At 46.0% G+C, this 16,342-nt stretch overlaps 1 protein-coding gene across 13 annotated transcripts in view; it reads left to right on the forward strand.

The window, feature by feature from the left end:
• CADPS (calcium dependent secretion activator) overlaps positions 1–16,342 on the forward strand; it is a 206,109-nt gene that overhangs the window by 65,126 nt on the left and 124,641 nt on the right. For all 13 annotated transcript variants that reach the window (XM_072934705.1, XM_072934712.1, XM_072934707.1 and 10 more), the window contains exons 4-6: positions 6,334–6,414; positions 10,627–10,863; positions 13,114–13,235. In XM_072934705.1, coding sequence (XP_072790806.1) covers positions 6,334–6,414; positions 10,627–10,863; positions 13,114–13,235 — 440 coding nt within the window. The remainder of the gene's footprint in view (positions 1–6,333; positions 6,415–10,626; positions 10,864–13,113; positions 13,236–16,342) is intronic.

Here is a 16,342-nt window from a genome sequence, read left to right on the forward strand (position 1 = left end):
GTGCCTTCCGAGTGGATGTGCTCCGCCATCCCTCTTCTTAACAGCTTGCAAAACATTTGCAAAGGCAGGCAGAACCTTTTTCTTCCCCTTCCTGTTTTGCTGAATCTGGTTTCTCATTTACTTTGATTTATCATTGCACATGAATCTGGAGGTATCTTTGCACAGCCTGCTGGAAAGATGCATGCTGGGTTTGCTTGTCTCAGCTTTCCTCAGCCCCACGGCGCAGCCTGGCAAAGCTGTGGTGGTGGGCAGGTTGGGAACTGAGAGGGCATGGAAAGATATCATCTTTTCCTGCACAGGATCCATGCCTGGCACCTGCCTGCCCTTGCCATGGCACCAGCTGGTGCTGGGTGATCCATCAGCACTCTGCAGATGAGCAGTGAGTGCCCACGGCTGCTGCTGCCAGAGGACATGAGAAACCTCTGCCTGCACGTGCCACCAGAGCTGCTCTGGTGGAAAATCATCTCAGTTCATGGGATTAAAGCTATCTAAGACAGCACTCAGACCAGGGTGAATTCAAGGTGTACCTCTTGTCCTCACCTGGTGAAGCAGGTGTGGTCCCAGCATCCACAGGCAGATGTAATGGGTGAGAGCCTGCACAGCCCTGGTGGCTGCTGAGGCACAGAGATGTATTGCAGCACTCTGATATTCACACTGGGGTGGGGAGAGGCTGCTCTACATCCCAGGGAATGTTTTCACCAACAAATCTAGTGCAACCCTAAAGTTTGTGAAGCATGAAATAAGATTTCTCTTTAAGAGAGAATCATCAGCCCTTACTGAATTATCCAAGTCCTTTCTATTGTTTTAAATCAGCCTCCCAGGACCCCTTGAGTGCTCTCATGCAGAAGGTGTTCATTAGATAACCGTAGGAGTTTGCTGGGATAGCAGGAGCCAGCGCCTATCCACAGCAAACAGCAACTGTGCAGCCCTTTCTGAATTATGGACATGATTGAATCCCTGCAGTGTAGCCCGTTTTACCTACACATGAGGAAATAAGGTAATCTCCTCCCGAGAGGAGGGGGTTTGCCACATTTTGGGGTGCTGGAACCCTGGGGTTAAGTGAGGCTCTAGGGCTGATGGAAGGGAAAAAGAAAATTTTGGTGTGGTAATAGGCACAGGTTCCTTGAATTAAGCAGAACTTTATGTTGAACTAGGAAGATTCTGTGTGGCTGAACCCCAAAGACTGATTCAGGGAGCTCTGACTGGCCAGAGGAGATGTAGCCTTAGGCATCCCTACTGAGCAGTTGCATGAGGAGATCAGTCCCCTGGAATGTTGGGGACTGCAATCCTAAAGGCTGGTGAAGAAGAAATGTTCTACAGTTCCCTCCAGGTCTTTCAAAAACCTCTTTGGAACTGCAGGAGTGAGAGTTGTTGAATCCATAGTTGAGCTGTGCAGGTGCTGCAGTGGTTGCTGATGCAGGGAGGTGCCTAATGTGGGGAAGCTGTCCCTGCTTCTGTTTCAGATCCCAAGGCAGCCAACAGGCTGTGGGTGCAGTGTGCTGCTCAGAGGGTGAGCATGTTGCCCAGGACATTAGTGACTTACCCTTCTGGGGAAGCTTAGCATCATTCGTGTTCCCAGTTTAAAGGCAAGTCAGAATCCCACCTGAATCCCAGCTGAAGAGGGAATGTTCAGATCCTCCTCTGCTTTCTGCTTCAGACTTGTGGGAAGAGGTCAGGGTCTTGAGCACCAGACTGCTGCCATCCCACTGCCCTTGGCTGCCTGTAGAGAGGAATAGTCACCATTAATGGGAAAAGGATGCTGCAGAGCAGTCTGTGACATTGACATGGAGCATATGTGTGCCACATGGTGCCACTGTGTCCTGCCTCATTGCACTTTATCTCCTAAAACAGCAGCTTTGTGGTAAGAAACCAAGGGCATCCCTGCCATGAGTCACTTTGGGGGCCACGTTCCTTTCAGCTGGAGCACTCCATGATTCTGTTGCCACATGTTGTGTGTACTCCTGGACTGACAGATTAATTATTAATTGATGTGGTTTATGAATTTTTCAGTGTTATCTCACACTGTGCATCACAAAATGAAAGCACCTTTTATGAGACAAAGATCTCTCCTAAAGCCCTACATCTCTCTCCTAAAGCCCTACATCAAAGCTGCAAAATTGTCACCTATATTGTGATCTTGTTCAGCCTTCACCATGAGCATGTTTGCTTTGAAATACTTAATCAACCATTTGCTGAGCTACAGAGCATGTTAAAGGATGAGTGCCTTGAAACTTTCTCTTTGAGGTATTTGGCACTTATACAGCATATGCATTTGGCTGCACTAATTATTTTGGGAGAAATTAAGCCAGGTTTAGGAAGAACATTAGTGGCTCATGGCTTTTGTCTTAGTCCTCCAGCCACAGAAAATAATTCAAAAATTGGCATTTTTAGAGCCCCCAGCTGCATGGTGTTGTACTGGATACAGGAATAGAGGAAATTAATGTTTGGGATCACTGAGAGTGTCCCCAGCCAGGACTGTCCCTGCTCAGCAGCAGCCCACCTGATCACCTATTCCTGGGTGCCAATTCTGCTGGGGAGGAAAACCAGCACAGGCAATAGCTGAGGATTTCATAGAGACTGGACTAAAGGCTTTCCTTTCCAGAAGAATAAAAGCCACGAGTGTTTCAGCTCTCAGTGCAGCATAAAGCAGGTTGCTGCAGCTTAGCATTTGCGCTGCCTGAGCATTTAAAATGTGTTTTTCCAGAACCCTGTTGCAAAAGGTTGGTCCCTCTGCAGGAGCACGTGTCATGGGAGAGCCACAGGATCCACCACCACAGTGTAACCTGTCCCAGGGGTGTAACCTGTCACAAGGAATGGGACATGCCCTGGGACAGGCCCCAGTTACTTTTCAGGAACAGGGGTGTTGTGACATCTGCTGCCTTTGCTGGGAAGCAGGAATCAGCATTAGCAGTAGCTGGCAGGGAGGGACTAAACTGGTAAATGGTCCCGGTGGTTTCTGGCTGTGCTGATGGCAGTCACACCAATGATACCTGTCACATCCCCAGTGCAAATGGCAGGCATTGAAGGTTGTATCTGTATGTTGTATCCTGTCATTACAAACCCTCTTAGCTTCCAACAATGTTATTTCATTATAAACCTTGTAGTTTAAACAACGCTATTCCCAGCAGAGCTGAGCTCAGAGTGTGCTGCTGTGTAGCTCCTGTGCTGTTTCACTCCCTGTGTCTGCTGGGACTGTGCCCCATCAATCCGTGTTTGGTGGAGCAGCCAGATTCACTGTGCTCTTACCACCCAGCCAAGGGCTGTGTACAGCATGTCACTGGTGCCACCAGCATTGCCCCCAGGCTGGGAGGGTTCATCCCATCTGCAGCCCTCTCACTGTGGCTGATGGCAGGAGAGCTGTGCCCTGCTCAGTCCCCAGGCAGGTGAGTGGATCTGAGGTGTGAATCTGAACCAAAGTGCTTTGTGCACAGAGCAGGAAAGAGGAGAGCAGCCTGGGCTGCTCCGGTGGATCTTTCAGAGCCATGGCAGCAATTGTAAACGGTTTGGCTTTAGGCTGTGATAAATCAAAGCTGGAGTTTTCAAATATAAACACTTCAAATAAAACACCTCGACTCCAAAAGCATGGGGGTTTAAAATCCCCTAACACCCTTCATGTCCTTGCACTGCTTTTGGCATTTCCTGGTATAAGTAGAAGTGAGCCTGGGCTCTTGGCTGTAAAAACTGTAAGGCTCAGGCTGGGTGATGTGTGGGTGATTTCTGATGCAGCAAACAGTTCAGATGTGGGTTTGGTAAGTGCCTGTGCATCTTGTTGAAGATCTTACTAATTAAGCTGGTTGGTTTGCATCTGCTTCTGCCTTTCAAAGATGTGGAGGGATTATTTCCCATCCTTTCAGGATAACAGGAAGAAATTCTCTCAGTGAGTTTGTTTCAGGGGGATGGAAGAAAAGGATTGCTTCTGCAGGCCAGCAACTGGTTCTTACTGGCAATCAAAACTGTCAGACTCTCATGAGGAACATATTAAATCCATTTCTCTTATTTACTAGTGCCCACTAAAAATTATTCCTTATTAACAGTTTATAGGTAAAAAACCTGTCTTTTTGCAAGGTCTTTTTCATGCAATTGAACCCTCACCAGGGGTTAGAGTAGACACCTGCCCCGCAATGCCTGCAGTGATAGGCTGGCTGCAGTGCTGGTCAGTTTTGGGTTCCACTTAAAACCTAAGTTTTTAATTTTTATTATTTTGCTTTAGCAACTGTTACACCAATGTAGATAATCTCTGCAGGGCAGGCAGAGAGAACGAATGTGGCTGTGGGTAGACGTATGAAAACATCTAATTTACCAGTAGGCAGTTGGGTAATGATCAGTTGAGAATTACGAATTATGTAAATCATGTATTTGTGGCATGCTGCTGAAGAAAAGCCCAGTGCATATGACAAATCATGTATATACTGAAATCTGTAATACTTTTCACATTTAATTGACTGGGGCAACCTTATGATTTATATCTTTGCTTTTTTCGCAGCACACCCATAACATAGTCATAATGCAGAACGAAACTAATTCATTTTCTTTTTGACTTTTTAAATCATTTATGTATTTGGCTGTCAAGTACTTGAATATAAAGTGGGCATGCATGTGGCAGATAATAAATAGCTTATTCTCTAGTTAAGAAATTGAGTTTTAATGGTATTAAGCTCTGTGTTGCCTTACTTGGTCTTGCTTAGATGGTATGCCTCACATTTGCACCTTTCCTTATTTCACAAGCAAAGTATATTTTATGGGTACTAGCATTACTTTCTTAATGGCTCTATATAGTATTATGGCTGTGTAAAATGTACTCTACTTGCTCTGATGGCAGCAGGAGCCTTTCCCAGGCACAGGAGTCCTTCCCAGGCATAGCAGGAGACAGTGGCTGAGCTGTTGGGCTGCTGCTCTTAGTCACAAGAGATGTGCTGGAAGGTGCCAGGAGGACAGACAGTGGCTGTCTCATTAGTACCATTCTCTAGACAACCAGAAGAAAATGTCATTTTGGCTACTACAGACTAGGATTGCTTTCCCAAAGAGCAGTGTCTGTCATGGAGGTATCATGCAGAATCATTGAAAATACAGCCTGGAAAGATTTTTTTGTTTCTTTTAAATACCAGGTTACTTGGCTTGGCGTCACTACTTAGTCTTGAGAAGCACAGCCCTGGAAAGCAATACCTTACCCACTCAATCACAGCCAAAGAAACTGCCTAGGCTGCTTGTTGGCTCCTAAGAAAAATGATCTTCTGCAGTCAGATCTTTCCTTGACACCTGTGGCATCACTGGAAAACATCTGCACAATCAAGATAGTGCAGAAAGCGTGAGGCAGTTTGTTGGCTCATTATCATACTGCAAAATCAACCCTCCTCCACAGCAGCATCCTCAATTTCTAAATTTAGCTCCTGAGTTATTTTGGGTAGTGTGTGATTAACCTCAATTACTGTAGCTCAGATAGAATTCAAATAATGCTCTGTCTTTCAGAATTGCAAAGAAATTAAAATCTGGGTCTGTACATTTCCTACCCTTAATGAAGCAGCTCCAAGAGGTGCTTCCACCCTGGTGCAGGATAGTTGTGTGGTACATTTGTTCATGGAGAAATTAACAGGGGCAGCTGATCCTGAAGGGTGCTGATAATCCATGGCTCTGTACTGGTGCTGGGATTAGGAATATAAAGATGAACCACACCAGCAGGTTATGTTGTGCAGCTGGTGTGAATGAAGCCATTGAAGCTTCAATGGATTTGGACCACAGTCAGGACACTTTGTAGTTTTGCTGAATTAAATCCATTACAAAGGCTTTCAAAAGCTAATCAAAAATACACTTTCCATCAATCTTAGCCACGGTCAGTGCTGGCTCTCTGGAAAATCAGTGGTGAAATAACACCTGCACCTGTGCAGGTGTGCCCGAGCGTGTGTGGCAGAGGGGAGGTGAGGGATGTGCAGGCAGGCAGATGAGGAGATGCCATGGAGAGCAGTGGGTCAGGGCAGCGCGGTGATTCAGCTGATCCAGCGAGCACCAGCAGATGAGCTCATCATTCATCAGGCTGAGAACCAGAACTTTTGTCATCTCTGTAGCTGTAACTTTCCAGACTACACTGCACCAGATCGCCTCAGGGTGAGGATGCTCAGCCCCAGGAGGCAGCAGGGCAGGCATCAAAAACTGTCTGTCTTGGGCTGGTGGCATTGTGTTTGTCCTTTGTGGGGGCTTCTGCTCCAGAATGTGGCCTCTCACCACTCGCTCTGTCTATCAGCAATGTAGCACAGGTGCTCAGCCTGAGGAACTGAGCTGCACCTAAAGATGTTGCATTGGTTAATTTTTCACCTTGGTTTGCCTTTTGTTTTTATACAGCTGGACAACCCTGATGAGCAAGCAGCACAGATCAGACGCGAGTTAGATGGACGTCTCCAAATGGCAGAACAAATTGCCAAGGTAAAAACAAAAGTCTACTGTTATGAATAACCTCTTCATTTAGGAGTATAACAAGGAGTTTGATGCAGCCCCTAGGTCCTGTCATTCTCTTACAAGTTTCTTCTCACAATAATTACCGGTTAAAAGTGCTCAGATTATTAGCTGCAAACAAACAAGATGAAGCTGTTCTGATGTGCATTTCTTGGTATGTCCTGACGAGGTGGGACAGTTTAGGTTCATGAAAAATCTCTTGTGAATCCTCAGAGGTGTCACATTTCTATGCTGGACAATAAGGTGGATGTAAGATGTATAAAAAAGGAGCCAGGATTCATCCTAATGAGATTTGTGTTTTTTGCTGGGCTGATAGGAGCCACAGTTTCCTGCCTGTAGGTAAATGCTGCCTCAGTAAAGGTCGTTCAGATGTATTGTCCCAAAGAAGTTCACGCTGTGCATGAGAGCAGTCAGGCCATCACTGCCCCCTTGCACACATTGCTGCTGTTTGGAGCAGTAGCCACAAGACCTCCAGACAGCTTTGATTACCAAGCACTCAGCTAATCTCCCTAGAGACCCTTCTGTAAGGAGCCATCTCCCTGGGAGCAAATCACACCCCCATACAGTGGCCTCCAGTGGACCATAGATGATGGAGAGGATCCTGTTGACATCAGTATGGACGAGTTTTATCCTTGCCTCTAATCAGATGCTCTGAGTCACTGATAAAGCCCTAATGGGACTGAAGTCATTTGGAATGATCTATCTGGCTGTTCTTGATAATCAAGAAACCATTACTACAAGGCAAAAAAAAAATTTAATCACAGAGACAAGCTCAGTCTAGGGACCTGCCTTTCAGCAGCAGTCCTCACAGCACTGAGCTGGGCCCAAATTAGGATTTTTATAAGAAAGGTAATATCAGAGCTGTTTGCAACCACACTGATATGCCTGGATGTGAAAAGCAGAGCATATTGATTTATAGTCAGGTGTTAACAATGGTGCTGGTGGAGCCTGCACAGGTCCTCCTCACTAACACCTCTGTTAAACATCTGCTAGTTTCCTCTTTGGGGGCATAGGCTCTGGTTTTCCCCATTTCACTGATAAAATCAGTGAGATGACCAAGGGCCAAATGGCCAATCAATGGTGCAGCAAAACAGCAAACTCACTGAAGCACTTTTGTTCAGCATTTGGCCCTTTGCCACTTGATTCTTGTCAGGAAAACCCACAGTATTTATTTGCAGTGAAATGTAAGCCTCTGCACTGAGCATGGCTGCTCTGGTTCTGAGATGGATAGCCAGGCCCTGAGAAAAAGATTGCCTGGTTTTGTTCTTTTATTTTCTCTTTATGGTATGTAGAACAACAATATGCATGATTCAGTAGCAGCCAGCAGAAGCTGCAGCTTCATGAATTATTTTTTGCAAATGAGAATTTGCCATTTCCATTCTTCCCCCAAGGATGCTGAAAACAAACCATGACACTGCTGGCCGTCCAAGAGAGAGTCAGGGGGAAACTCCTCAACATAACCTGACATATTTCTGTGCAGAATTCAACCTTCAAAATACAACAGTGCAGCTTGGAGGTTGGTTTAGAGTAAAAGGGACTTACCTGGGTTTCAGTTGGCAGCTAGGGATATTTAATCTCCATCATGGTACTACAGCAGACTTCAGAATGTCAGGTCCTGCCAGCATCTGTCTGCAAGAAACCTTGCTCTTTCAGATTTGTGAATACCACATTTTGGAGGCATCCAAATGACCTTTTGGATCTTCTTCTGTGGCCTCCTTTCTGGGCAAGGCTTCTTTCCCTGTAACAGAGGACAGGTTCACAATTCAGCTCAGTGAAAGGATAGCATTTCCATTTTTATCTCCAGCTTGCAGTTTTTAATACAGATTTGCTGCACAGGGAGGCTTACAGTGCTTGTGAAGCCATCACTGAGGTGTCAGTCTTGGAGAGTCCATGCTCGAGGCAAATTAATGCCTCATTGTTAAATTAAGAAATTCACACTAGGACATTTGCACTTCAGAGGCAGCAAAGGCTGTGGAGTCTTATGGGACCAGTGGCTCTGCAAGGCGTCATCTGAGCTGTTGTGTGACCTTGAACAAGTCACTGTTGTGCCAGCTTTCCTGCCTCTGCATACCAGGACACAGGTCTGGGTCTTTTTGCCATCCCATGTGCCCAGGAGAGTGCAGCTCAGTGCAGCTCAGTGCAGCTCAGTGCAGCACTCGACAAGGTCCCCTACTGAGCCCAACTCCATCAGAGCACATCAGCCCGGCCTGGCCCAGACAGCTTGAGGATCACGCTCTGGGGCAAGCAGATGTTTTAAAGCTGACTCTGGACAGGCTTCTCAGGCTGTGTGTTGTACTTTTCCAGCAGCTAAGTAGAGCAGCATTACAGCTGAGAGCTTAGTGATGCCAAGGCAGGTGTATATTTTTCTCTGCAGTGGCAAGTGCTCTGCTGTCCTGTGGTGCCTTTTCCCCCTCCCAGTCACTTGGCCTCAAGGAGGAGCACGTGTAGGAGCAACTAAATGAGACCTTGTGGTGACACTGCAGTGATATGTTTGTCTGAGGCTCGACCAGCTCTGCTGCAGCCTGCTGGACAGGTCATTCCTCGGTGTCCCAACTCTACCTGTCTCCATGCTTGTGTCTCTCTCCCTGTTCCTTATCCTCTCTCTGCTCCCAGTACATGGAGAGGTGACTAATGCCCTTTCTTGCTGTTGTCTGCATCTCTTGATAGTTTCTTACTCCAGACTTCCCCCAGCTTTATCTCCAGCCTGGTGGGTGACTTAAGACCACGTTGGCATCTCTGCATTTCCAACATCAGCTAAATAGTCCCAGTTAAACTGTTATGCATCACTTCAAACTACATTTTTAGTCCTAATACAAGAAGTTGCTGGTAGTACACAGTGAAATGTCTCAGTCCTTTCTGCACTGCTGAAGAGGTTTGTGAGGGCAGTGCCAAAATTGCAGTCCCTAGAGAGATGGATGACAGCAGGGTAAAAAAGCAATAATGTCTGAACAATGATGTCTGAACATCATTGCTGCAGCAGCAATTCTCAAAATCTACAAAACAGTTGCTTTTTTTTTTTTCCTAGGGGTGACTTGCAACTTATATAATGCACAGACAATACAGGAGGGTGATTGGGTAGTTTATTTCACTGTAGGTCTAATTTACAAGGGGGAATTGCTTCCCAAAATTGAGGCTGGAAACAGATGACTGTACTTAAGCTGCTTGGTGTGAGTGCTGCTGTGAGCTCTGCTTGTGGTGGGTAAGATCTTAGGGACTGATGCAAAAACTAGTGCAGAGAACTATTTCAGCAGCCTGATGACAGTCTTCTAGAAGAAACATGACCTTGTTTTCTCTTCTAGCGTACATTTTACAAATGGCTTTTTACAATGTTGTGAATTGCCACCAAGATTGTTTGCACATCAGCCCTGTGTTCCCTGGCTGCAGATGCTGCCTCACTGTCTTACGCCTTGCACAGTGTCTTGTAACCCACTGAGGGACATTTGAATCCTGAGCAGATTCAGGCCATGGGAGGAGTTGTCAGAAGATGCAGGGCTCAGACTGGTGATGGGCAGCAGTTCAAAGCTGAGAACATGCATTGGGGAACATCATATTTTGCTCTCACTGTCACCCTTGGTTTTAGCGTTTAAATTTCCTGTTGACAGCAAGCAGCTCTGGAAAGTCTCACAGTGAAAAGTTGACTTCTTGGGGGGAGGCGCAGGCCTTGGCAAGTAGTAGAAAGGATGTTTTACCCCTTCTTCCAGTTAGGACCAAACATTCCTGCCCACACATGGCTGGTTTTGCCTCTTTGGGCTCCTTTCACACCTAGAAACCTGATTAAGCAACCACTCAGAAGTGTTTTAAAAAGAGCTGGCACAATTGGAAGACTGGAAAACAAATTTCTCCTATCAGCATACTCTGAATCAGTAAGTTGTACGTTCAGTTGAGATCTGGCCTAGAGTGTTTGTCATTGAGGAAAAAGCCCATTTGCAGATAGGAAAGTCAGTGAAATGCAAGTGCATGCATGATCCAGGCAAGCTGGACAAGTACCAAGTAGTAATTCTGTGAGAAACTAGCAATAATACTTCTACATTACTCAGGGGGAGGCTGTAATTTGTCATCTGGTTTGTAGGAGCTCCCTGCTCACAAACCTCTGCAAATACTCTTGAGGGATTCTCCCACTACAACAAGTGGCTGTTGATTGTCACAAACATTCATTCTGCTGTGTTTGTTTCCAAATCCAAGGAGCGCAAGTTTCCCAAGTTTGTGTCCAAAGAAATGGAGAACATGTACATTGAGGAGCTGAAGTCATCTGTCAATCTCCTGATGGCAAACTTGGAGAGCATGCCTGTGTCTAAAGGAGGCTCTGAGTTCAAGCTACAGAAGCTGAAACGTAGCCACAACACCTCAATCATTGACATGGGAGAGGAAAACGAGAACCAGCTTTCCAAGTCAGATGTCGTGTTGTCATTCTCCCTGGAGGTAAGCTACATGCACACAACAGTGTGCAGAATTCATGGGAGTAAAGAGCACAGCAGCCAAATTCTGCTCAGTTCCAATTTAGGTTAGGTGCAGAGAGGTGAGTAGAAATCACTGTTTACTGGAAGTTTTGCCTGTGATTAAACACTGTGTCCTTTCTGGTGTCTCACCACCTTGTTGGAACAATCTCTGTGATGTTCACTGTCTGGCATTTGTGATGGTGTATATCAAATGGCTCAGAAATCTGCACCATTAACTGATCTCTTCATGCAGTTTGTTACTGAGTGTAGCCCAGTAACCCTGAGCCTGTATTGTCCCCAAAACCATTACAATAAAGCAACACCGTAAATATCAGCATCTTTAACTATTGCCAGCTAGAGGGGTTGCTGCATTTCCCTGCAAGAATTGCTTCCTCTTTGAAGAATTGTGAAAAATTCCTGGGGTTTGAATTCACCCAACAGATTGGTTTACAGTTTGTGTGGAAATACTATGCTGTGCTGGGTTGCTCTTTGCTCTCTGTTGCATGCTGACTTTCTTCCCAGCTCTCTGCTGAGCAGTTTGTCTGAGCAGCCCAGGGGAAGGCAGGGTGCTGCTGCTGCCTCTGACACGGGCTGCCTCAGGCCTGGAACAGCTCAGTAGCTGTTTTCAGCCAACTCAGTTGTTTTGTGCAAACACATTTGTGGTCTATTTGTGGGCATATTTACTTCAAGGAGTCATCAGCTCACCCCTACAGAATTGCCGTTGTCTGTCAATGAGTGGGTTTATGTTACATTGTCAAAACAACTACCAGGATGGAGTCAACAATATAAGATGCAGGAAAAATCAGAAAATGCTGGTTTTGTGTAGTTTCCTGTTTATTTCTCTTCCTACGGGGTCTCTTGTTATACATATTATGCCAATGCAAAATTTAATAACCCTGGTTGTCCAGTCTCAGAATTTAACTCATTGTGTCTGAAACCATCTTTACAGTATTCAGTTCAGTATTATTTAAAACTAGGGCTGTGAACCCAGAGGTGGTGCCTTCAAGAGCAGCATCAAATAAGGCTGACTTCCAAGCATTCCCATATGGAGGAGCAGGGAGCTATCCCAAAGCAGTAGCCCCCCTGTTGCAGAAGCTGTGCAGTGTGTACAGCTGTGTGTGAAGGGACACCCTTACAGCAGCGTGCCACAAATGCTCTGCTCCAGCTGAACCCCATCTAGTGGGAAGTCAAAGCCCAGTGAAGTACTGACTTCAGGAGCTGGCAGGTCTGGGCACTGCTCAGTGCACAAAACTCCTGCTGCAAGAAAGCTTTTACCAAAAATGTGCACTCGTCAGAGGCTTTGTGGAGCTCTGTGTACCAGGGAGAGGATCCTCAGCTCCAGACAGATCAGAAGACCTGAGGAGAGGAATTTTAAACCCCTGTGTATATACTACATAAATAGCAGTAATAGAACATGAACAGAAACTCCCACAGTGATTCTTGTAGAAATGTTTAAGGTGTGTGGTTAATGGGACTAATCACCTTTAAAAGAAGGAAAAAATTAATTACCTGCAAGAAACTTAGGTGGTGATTTCTTAATTAGAAAGATTTTCTATAAGCAAGATGAAGGAATTTTTTTTAATTTTTTTTTTTTAAACCAGAGCTATAGAGTGGACAGGGGGCAGCAGATTTAAACTGGAAAAGGGTAAATATAGATTGAGTATAAAAAAGAAAATGGTTTTGATGAGGGTGGTAGGAACAGGGAACAACTGGGACAGGGAACAACTGGGATGTAGGTGTTTCATCCTTGGAATTTTTGAAGATCAGGTTTGATAGGGCTCTGAGCAACCTGATCTACTGAAAGATGTCCATACCTCAGCATGGAGATTGGACCAGGTGATCTTCAAATGTCAACCCCAAACCATTCTATGATTAATATGGAAAATATGCTTTTGGCACAAGATGAGTAGTTGTGTGCTTTTTTTCCCCTGGATTTCACATATTAAGGCATTTCTAGATGAGGCAGGACCATTTCTCTGAAGCCCACCTCCTGAAGCTTGGTACAGCCCTGGACACCCAAGGGTTTCAGTGAGCCCGTGTGCAGTCAGAGGGAATCCTGGTGGTGCCACAGTCCCCACTCAGCCTGAGCAGTGCCACCATCCCTGCCTCCTGCCCCTGTGAACATCCAGCAGCACGTGAAGGACCCCAGCACTGGCTGACCCCATGGGTTCAGCAGCCACAGCAGGGTCTGAAGGAGGCTGCTTCTCTTACATTTCTCCTTCTCTGCCTGCAGGTTGTCATCATGGAGGTGCAGGGGCTGAAGTCGCTGGCCCCCAACCGCATCGTGTACTGCACCATGGAAGTTGAAGGTGGGGAGAAGCTGCAGACAGACCAGGCTGAAGCCTCAAAGCCAACGTAAGCCTTGCTTTGCTCTTTGGTCTCCCCAGCTCACTCTCCTCTGCCCTGTCTCTGCACTGCTGAGTCACTGCAGATAGCTCTGGCTCCTGCACGGTGAGGACAGAGGGGACTCTCAGAGACAAAGGAGAAACATGGCCTTCCACACATGCAGAGTGTTGTCCTGCAGCTAAAAATGGCACATAAGCCCTGACTGAGGGGAATGAAGTGTTAATGAGAGGCTTATGTCTCGTGTAGCCATAGAGAGATAAATTTGTGCCTATACATAAGTGCTTTACTAAATAGGGATGGAGTTAAGCATGTGCTTAGATAAGTACTTGCCTGAGTGCTCATCTGAACTGGTGCCATCAGGTATAGGTACATTATCTTGTCCTCACTGTCAGGCTTTTGGCAGTCCTACGAGAAAGAGAACAGCTGGCAGGGACACAGTCTGGCAGCCAGAGGTGGAAAAGAGGCTCTGGAAAAAGCTTCAAATTACTTAGTTAAAGCTTTGTCTGAGACCTCTCTGGCCCAGTCCCATTCAAGGGCAGAGTCTTTTTCTGTCCTCTTTGACTCATCCCCAAATCCTCACTTTTGACCCATAATTGGCTTTATTTTGTCTTATCTGGATGTTGTTAAGTGCTTGCGAGTAGTGACTGGCCTTTGTTATTTGGAAGGAGAAAATGATGAATGGCTTATTTCCTTTCCAATTTGTGGAATTAGTTAACTTGAAACACTCTGGACTTGAGGCAATATTTCTCTGGATGACTGCAGAGATTTCACACTTAAATTCTCAATGCGCTTCCTGACAGTGGAGAATTGCTAAGGTGGTATGAAACCTCCACCAGGAGTAGGGAGCAATGCTATTGTGCTCATATCCCATTCCCCATGACCAGTCCAGAGGTGTTTTGCCAGGAGCTTCCCAAGCTCGTGGAAGGAAATCCAGAACCACCTGGCTGCAGGGCTTGGCAGTGCACAAGCACTGCAAGCAGCTCAGGAGCAGTGGATGCAGGCAGGACCAGGACAGGCTGCCTTTCTTCTGTCACTGTCCTGTCACAGAGGCACAGAAATTGCTGGTGCTTCACGCCCTGTGCTGCACCAGAGCAGCAGGAATCTGCAACAAGCAGTTCAAAAACAATATTCCCAATCAGGAAAAGTGCTGAAGCCTGGCTGACTTTTCAAAATGCTTTGAAATCTGCTTTAGAGAAGGAAGGAAGAGAGCTGAGCTTAGAGCAAAATTTCCATGCAGACTTAAAATTGTCACTATTTTAGGTATTATTGCTTCAGTGGAGAAAATTTGGCTCTATTTAGGGGAAATTGCTACTATTCATACTGAAAAAGCACACTTTTCCTGGGTTACATGTACTTGTTTAGATTGGTCTGTTCATCCCACCTTTGCTCACAGGATCTGCCCTTCCACACACAGGTCTTCTTACTGCAAGATGTAGGACTATTTCTATGAGAATTCCTTCGAAAATAATACTTGCAGGAGTGAACTCTTTAATTGAGTGGGTCTTTATTTATTATAATTAAATGTACAGTGCCTGGGCATGAAGCCATCAGCCCTCAAGAAAATGCAGCCAACACTGAGTGCTGCGGTGTGATAAAAGTCATGCAAGTCCATCACACTCATCCTCTCTCTGCACTGGCTTCCTGTAGAGGTGTGAGCCAGGCTTCAAGTCTTCTGGATTGCTCCAACACTTGGGCTAATACCTGTGGAAATGGCTCAGGAGGGGAGTAGGTTTGACAGTTGTATTCCTACAGGGTCCTAAGACCTTTTCTTTCCAGAACCAATGACCACCCAAGCTGAGGCTCTAGAATAACAGAAACCAGAGGCCATCACAAAAGGCTTGTCCTTCTTTCCTCTCTGCATTAGATGTGTTTCTTTCACCTTGCTTCCCCTCCCAGGCACAGCAGCAGAGATGCAGGAAACCAAAGCTCTGTGAAAGCAATTTACTATACCTAAGTTCTCTTGAGAAGGAAAAGGGAATGAATCAGATGTGACATGTTTGTCATCCTGTTTAATATGAGACTTGAAGGCCCTCAGGTACTCTGGTGATGAGTGCAGTGATAGAAACAGCTCAGAGAAGATTTTGGTGCATTTTTGTGCAGTGCTGCCTTAGAAACAAAGGATTTATGGCCAGGCAAAACAGCCTTTGGAGGTGTTAGTTTAGATGCTGACATCAGCCTCACTGAGGTCATTCACACTGTGCTTGCTTCTGATCTTTTTGTAATAAGCAAACCTCCCCTACAGAAAGGAAGCAGCTCAGTGAAGGCATGAGGGACTGCTCACTGCCAGGATCCCAGGATTTGTGTGCTTTGGCAGGGGATTGGGGGTGAAAAACACTTGGCCCTTAGCACTATGAAACTGTAAACACTGAAGCAAGTTGCCTCTGTACATCCCAGAAGTTTTATATCTCAGAGGCTCAAAAATGTGGGTTAGGCACCTGGGCTCAGAATATGCAGTGAATGCAGGTCTGGAAACAGGCAGCATTTTTAAACTGTCAGCCTTGACATTGTTTGAAATTCAGCTTTGCCATTGTCTGGAGGCTATACAGGCTACAGAAGGCTAAATTTCTCATAAGCATCAGGGGAGAAAAATTACATTTGGACAGTAAGATTCACTGGAAGACTTCACTTTTCTATGACAGCCCTGGGGTAGAGGGTGTTAGGGGCCACTCAGCCTTGTAGGACATCTTTTTACCTAACTCATGGAGTTGTTCACTGTATTCTCATGTGTCCTTGAAATGCCAGCCCTCATCTGGAGCACCCATCACCACTGGTGATGGTGGCTGCTCTTCAGCTCAGGGCCATGCCAGGAGTTCCAGCCTTGCTTCCGCATCTCTAATGACGAATGGCAGTTCACCAGCCAGGGAAGGATTTCCAAAAGCACTGGTCTAGGTCTGTGTGAGATTCTTCTTTCATCCTTCTGGTGCAAAATGGGCAGTTTTTGAGAAGAAAGCATTTTAGTGACTTTGGAGCTTGAATCCCATTTGCAGATCTTGAGAGAGGCAAGGCTTAGCAGCCACATGTACCCAGGCATCAGATGAGTTGTGTGCAAGGAGTGTGGGTTTGGGGGCAACAGGAAATACTGGCCTTTTATTTCTTCTCAGGCTTCATGTTGGATT

Source organism: Taeniopygia guttata, chromosome 12, assembly GCF_048771995.1.
Source record: "Taeniopygia guttata chromosome 12, bTaeGut7.mat, whole genome shotgun sequence".
Classification (NCBI taxonomy): Eukaryota; Metazoa; Chordata; class Aves; order Passeriformes; family Estrildidae; genus Taeniopygia; species Taeniopygia guttata.